This window comes from Triturus cristatus, chromosome 4_2 (genome assembly GCF_964204655.1).
Source record: "Triturus cristatus chromosome 4_2, aTriCri1.1, whole genome shotgun sequence".
Taxonomy (NCBI): domain Eukaryota; kingdom Metazoa; phylum Chordata; class Amphibia; order Caudata; family Salamandridae; genus Triturus; species Triturus cristatus.
Window position 1 is genome coordinate 894,261,895 of NC_140586.1, and position 6,926 is coordinate 894,268,820.

Below are 6,926 nucleotides of genomic sequence, written 5' to 3' on the forward strand. Positions count from 1 at the left end.
TAGCAGCCAAGCTAATGCTGACATGTTTTGGCTCAAAATTCACAGATATATCTTCAAATTCCTTTAACGATTTACTTGCTACATTTCAGCCAAAATGTTCAGTTGTTGAGGAAGGGCTTCAATGGATGACGGTTACTTAAAAAGAGCCTGCTTCAGAGGTGGTGATGCATCAGGTGTCAGCTGAGATTCTTAATACCAGTGTCCAGGATTATCTGCCCTAACAAACTTCAGGTGGTACAGAATGCGGCGGCTCGTCTTATCCTGAACCTTCCCAAGCGTCTTTGAGCCAGGGATGGGATTCGCGCCCTTCACTGGCTTCCCGTCAGGAAACGCATCTGCTCTAAGGCTTTGTGCATAGTAGTTAAGGCCTGGCATATTAAGGGCACCTCACACTTGAAGACTCTCTTTCAATGGTATGTTCTGGGGAGGCAACTGAGGTCCCCCTCATGAAAGAACTCATGATTCACACATTTCGAAGGACTAGATGGGGTGGCCGCTTTTTTTTTCGGTAGCATCCTCCAAGTTATGGAACTCCTTACCCATTTACATTTCGAATGCGGACTCCTTCTTGGCTTTTAAAGAACATCTGAACACCTGGCTCTTTTCATCTTAGTTCTTGGCTGCTTGGCCACCTCTCATCTGGTGTCCTCCTGGTCTGCTATAGTGCCTCGACACTTCCGGGTATTAGTTCGCTTTGCAAGTGCTATCCTATCCATAGTGACAGTCACTTTAAGGCAGCCCCTTGGCTATTTGTCACCTTTCAGCTCCCATTCAGCCCTTTCTCCCAGAACTGCACTGTCCACTCAAATGTTTGGGAAGCCTGCACAGCAGTGCATGTACTGGCCCTCTCAAAAGTATTGAAGCCCAAACCACACTTTTCATCATTGCAGAGCATTGCAGAGAGAAAGTGTGAATCTGGATTTACACAAGCAATTATTTTGTTGACTGTATCACAAATTATTTATTTTTTTTCAATATGCTTTCATTGGTCACATCAATTTTGCTGATGCAGCCTTGGAGACAGATTTTCAAAACGGTCACCCAACTCAGAGCAGCATTTAAGAAATGCTGCGCTGCGTTGCGTGACAGGGAGGGAGCAAGAGAGCGCCATATCTACAGAGATATGGCGCTCTCCTCCCCTCTCCTTGCGCCAGGCACACACCTTAGCGCCATAGTGCGGGGGGAGTGCTTGAGTCTGCCATAGCTTTTGTCCTGGAAGGGTACCCTTCCTGTACAAAATACTATGGCTAGACACGTTTAAACACTTCTCCTACTTTGTATGTGTGCTGCACAGTGCAGCACACATGCAAAGTCAGAAAAGAAAGGAGAAATAAAAACATTTCTCCTTTTAACGCCTCGTGTGAAATGGCATTAACTTTTGGCGCTAAACCCTCTACAATTCTTTGTAGATAGGGTTTTGCGTCAAAAGGCCTGGGTGGTTGCATAGGAATGCCCATGTTCTACCCATGTAATGCCCCCGTGGCGCTAAGTAACAATCAGCAGTGCTTTGCTTAATTTTAGGGTCCTTTCCCGTCCAAAAAATGTTTGCGCTGGAAAGCAAATTAGGAAAAACATTTTGTGCTGGTTAGCGACACTTTTGTGATGCTAACCCAGCGCAAAATGCTCTTAAATCTACCCCTTGGTTTGAGCAGAAATTGTCTTTCGTGAACTATGAAACTGGATGTGCGCTCCAGTCACATGAGCTGCTCTAGCAAGGTTTACCACAAGGCTTTTGAAACTGTGGGCCTTATTTACGAGGCCCCTTGCGCCACCAGAGCGTCACTTTTATTGATGCTCCAGTAGCGCAGTGTGTTGGCCCATATTTACAAGGCCACGTAAAGCCACTCTGCGTGGCTTTTATTGGCCTTGTAAATATGGTCCGCTTTCATGCATTAGTCTGCATGAAAGGGGTGTTCCATGGGCATTGCTGTGGGTGTTCCCAGGCAACACTTATGGAATCTGATGTATTCCCAGATTTATAAGGTTTTGTAAACCTGGGAATGCGTCAGATTCCGACGGCTCCCCAAGGAGGAGCAACAAGGAGCAAAACCTTTATTTCTCCTCGTTTTTCCTTTTTCTATGAAACAGGAAAACACATCTTGTGATTTTTTTTGTTCAGGAAGTTGCCCAAAAACAAACACTCCCTCACACAGGCACCCTTGCACCATGGCACAAGGGTGCCTGCATTGGAACGTGGCAGCCCATTGTGCACCACTGCAGGAAAAAAAGGACAGGAATGCTCCGTATCTCATAGATACAGTGCATTCCTGCCCTTTTTTTGTGACGCAGGGCAGTGCAGCAAGATTTCTTAAAGTGCTGCCCTGTACCAAAGCCTCATAGATGAGGCCCTGTATGGGAAATACATTGAACTGATCTCTTGTGTGCCATTTTACATGAGGGCGTACCTGGTGTATCATTTTCATGCAGATAACTACGCATGTGTAATTCATATTTGGATTTAATGTATAGTCTAATAGACCCCTGCAGTAGAGGTGCGCTAGCACAGAATCTTTAACTATCATTCATTTTTTTGGTATCATCTTTTAAAGCACTGGCTTCTAGGCACACGCTAAGGTCCATGGGATGTCAGACACTGAGATGTCTCTCGCTCTCGTTGCAGGTGCAGCTCTTATCAGAGAGGACCATCGCAATGAGGGGCAAGATCACAAAGATGGTGGTGGTCATCGTCCTCCTCTTCACCATCTGTTGGGGTCCCATCCAGCTCTTCAGCCTCTTCCAAGGCTTCTACCCAAACTTCCAGGCTGACTACGCCACCTACAAGATCAAGACCTGGGCCAACTGCATGTCCTACGCAAACTCGTCCATCAACCCCATCGTCTACGGCTTTATGGGGGCCAGCTTCAGGAAGTCCTTCAAGAAGGCCTTCCCGTTCATGTTCAGGCGCAAGGTGAGGGACATCAGTGTCGCCTCAGGGACGGTCAACAACGAGATGAAGTTTGTGGCCATGGAGTCCACCCAAAACGAGCTGAAGTGAGGATGTGAGAACTTGAGACATGAGTCTGAAGGCGTTCTCGGCCATCGGAAATGCAGTGATGGGGCATCCTCGACCCGGTCTATCCTCAGTCGCAAGAGGACCTGGACAAGTTGTAGATTCAGAGGATGAGTTGAGCTTGAGAAATATGGACAGAGAAAGACACAGAGCTTCATAGTGACCTCTTCATTGTCACCCGCTGGAGGGAAGACGTGTCTTGCAGTGGAGTCGGTGTGGCTGAGCAGACCTCATAAAATAGAAACAGAGCAAAAAATGGGTTTATAGACAGCATTGGAATCTTGGAGAAAAGGTTTTGGAACTGGTGTGTCTAAACATCTTTCTCAGTATCCAAACACTTACAAATCCAACAGAGTTTTAAGGAAATGGCTGTAAAATACCACAACGAATCCGGCTACGCAGGCGATGGACCAAAACCCATATTTGTTTTTTACTTTCATTCCACCCCATTACCCCAACCCACACTCCTGTCTTCCATGAGCAGTCAATGTTTGGTCTACAATGTCTGTGACTGTCATCTGTCCCCTGAGATGTTTCCAAACCAGCCTTCTTTTTTTTAAGTGTTGGGGGGGAGGTCTCTTTCCTGTTTTACTTCAGTGTTGTCTCTTTGGCGGATTGAATACTCTTATGTATTTCCCAGACTATGTGGCTCTTCCATTTCATTTTGTAGTCACACTACGACACTTCCTGAGTATTTCTTCTGATGAAGCATGCTGATAATTGTACAGAACTATAGGCTATTACAGCGAGAGAGCGACAGAGAGAGAGAGAGAGAGAGAGAGAGAGAGAATGTGCCCACAGTCTTGATGTGAGCTGTGAATGAACTCCCCCAAAGCACAAACATTCTGACTGACAGAGTTAACTGAGCTTCTTTAAGAACTCCTTGCCTCAAGCAGCAACAATTTCCCCAGAGAAGGTGTGCTTCTTATGTGTGCAACAATCAGTCACGGAGCAATGCAGTTAAGGCACTAAGAGCCAGATTAATTAAACTTTCTCTCAACGCATGACACCCTGCTGCGCTGTATGAAAGGGAGAGGGCAGGAATGCACCATATTTAACATTATATGGCACAGTGCTGTCCTTTCCTTGACCTGGCGCACAATGTGTTGCCTTGGGTCAACGCATGCTCGAGTGCACCATTGCAGGCAGGATTGTTTTCATCCAGTCAGGAAGGCGCACCTTCCTACACCAAAATAATCCTTTGAGGCTTTTTCCTCATTCCGTGTGTGCTGCAGAATGCAGAACACCTAGAAAGAGGTGAAAACACGGAGAAATAAAGATTGTTCTCCTTGTTATGCCTCCTCTGGGAAGGCAAAGCATCCAGATGCATGCCCAGGTCGACCACTATTGGTACATCTAGGAATGCACCAAAATCCATGGATGGATGAGTGGGAAAACTCATGCTCCACCCATGGAACGCCTTCCTGGAGCAGACTAACGCAGGTCATCGACTTGGGCTGCCCTGCGTTACTCTAGATTTATCAAGCACTGCAGAGCCATGCGCAGTGGCCTTGCGTTAGGATAAAAAAGAGAATGGTCCAAAGATCCTGAATCTGTCTATAAATCCCTAGGGTTCTGGAGGAATTTTGCTCAAGGCTCTGGACCTTTTCAGCCTCAAAGGGCAAGTGGAGAAAGGGTTGTGAGCATAGGTTCCTCCTTTCCAAGGCTATTTATATCGTTCCAGCAAGACAAGGTATCAACATAGCGGATTTACCCGGTGACCAGATGAGAGACTACACTGAACCGATCCTGAAATTTGGATGTTTTAAACAATGTTACATTACAATTCTTGGATATGTACAAATTTAACGTTGATACCTTGTCTTGCTGGAACAATATAAATAGCCTTGAGAAAGCCCTGGCCTTACTTGCCAGACGGGGCGAAACACATGTCGGCTGCTCTCTTTCTTTTACAACGTTTTCTATGTAAAACTTATAATGAGTGAAATGGACTCAATCAAGTGACAAATAAAAAGAACTATTTTCACTCAAATCTACTCATATTGTGTTACATCCAAATAAGGAATTAGCCTACTGATGGGTATATATACGTGCTTGGAAAGGAGGAATCATATGCTCACAACCCTTTCTCCGCAGTGGCCTTGCGTTGCTTGGTAAATGCGACCTAAGTGTTCTGTTTCCCTTGCGTTACCTTGAGTGAGCACTATGATAAATTTGGCCCTTAGAGCTTAAAGTTAGCTGCAAAGATACAAATCATTTAAAGATGTTCATCTACATACTAGGGAAATGGGTAAAAATAGGTAAAAATTATGAAAAGCCGATGGAAAGATGTTTGGGTGTCGGATTTCTTGCACAAGTGACGGACATGCTGGAACATTCCAAGTTTCCCTATTCGACTTCTATTGCTTTAAATACATTTTCTCATCCCAAGGACACCTTAATTATCATCACCATAACAACAATGTATTTTTGGTTATATCCCCTTCTTGAAAAGAGAAGAAAATAAATGTGGAAAAATATAAGCTGTGTGTTCATTCTTTATAGACAAAAAATAAAACAGATAGATGCGGTACTATCAATCAATCAGGGTTGGTAAAGCACAGCTACTCACCCGAAGGGTCTCAAGGCGCTGGGTGGAAGGGTGGGGGGCGGTCTGTTGAGTGCTGGGGTCAGCCGAAGAGCCAGGTCTTGAGGTCCTTCCTGAACTGGAGTAGTGTAGGGACTTGCCGGAGGAGGAGGGGGAGGTCATTCCAGGTCTTGGCTGCGAGGTAGAAGGACTTTCTTCCTATTCTGGTCTTGTAGATGCGTTGGATGGTGGCCAGAGAGAGGTCAGCTGATCAAAAGTGTCTTTTGGGTGCATGGAAGGAGCGGCTGTTGTATAGGTATGCTGGTCCGAAGTGGATGGCCTTGTAAGCATCAGTGAGGAGCTTGAAAGTCATTCTTCTTTCGATGGAGAGCCAGTGGAGATCTCGGCGGTGTTGGGTGATGTGCCTTAGTTGTGACGGGGGATGTCTAGGGTCTGTCTGGCTGTAGAGTTCTGGACGGTCTGGAGTTCGCAAAGTAGATTCTTGTTGATTCTGGTGTAGAGGGCGTTGCTGTAGGCCAGTCTGCTACTGATGAGGGCATGCACGACCGTTTATTGGGATTCGGAAGGGATTCATCTGGAAGTTTTTCGGAGTATGCGGAGGGTGTTGAAGCAGGCCATGGATCTGGCGGTTCATCGAGAGCGATGAGTCTAATATTATGCCGATGTTTAGTGCGTGGTCCGTTGGGGGTGGGGGTTTTCTGAGGACGCGGGGCCACAAAGTGTCGTCCCATGCGGAGGGGGTGGAGCAAAGGATGAGGAATTCTGTTTTCTCGGCGTTGAGTTTCAGGCAGCTCTTCTTCATCCAGTTGGCGACGGCTTTAATCCCTTCTTGAAAGTTATGCCTGGTGATGTCGGGTTCTTTGATGAGGGCGAGGATGAGGATGAGCTTTTTTTCAATAAAAAGCAAACATTGAAAATTGTTGACAAAATGTGAGAGACCAAGATAATACATAGACAGAAGGTATGAATGCTGAGCTATAATGAGCCTCCTACCAGCTCTGTGAGAGGTCTGTTCCTACGGGCCTTACAGCTGAACCTTTGAGGAGTCTCTTATCGGGTCTGTGAGGTGTCTGGCCCTCCGTCCCTTACAGGTGAGTCTTTAAGGAGCCTCTACCGGCTTTGTGAGAGGTCTGCTCCTACGGCCCTTACAGCACGTATCCATGATGCTCATTCCCGCTTACACTCAATGTAGCATACATTGTCATGCAAGCTACTGGAATTTAGCTAAGTTTATTAGTCGAACACATTGGGCAACAGGTACGCCGTCCATACCAGCAGAAGCAGCATATATCTTAAACCGTGGGAAATCTCTGTAGACTGGTCGAATTGTTGCCTCAATGGTACGGGGACGGGAAATATGGGTGCATT

General features: G+C 46.2%; 1 protein-coding gene across 1 annotated transcript in view; it reads left to right on the forward strand.

Moving 5' to 3' along the window:
• LOC146835365 (G protein-coupled receptor 54-like) overlaps positions 1-5,439 on the forward strand; it is a 240,338-nt gene extending 234,899 nt beyond the window's left edge. The window contains exon 5 of the mRNA XM_085602927.1: positions 2,621-5,439. Coding sequence (XP_085459053.1) covers positions 2,621-2,995 — 375 coding nt within the window. The 3' untranslated portion in view covers positions 2,996-5,439. The remainder of the gene's footprint in view (positions 1-2,620) is intronic.
• The last annotated feature ends 1,487 nt before the right edge of the window (positions 5,440-6,926 follow it).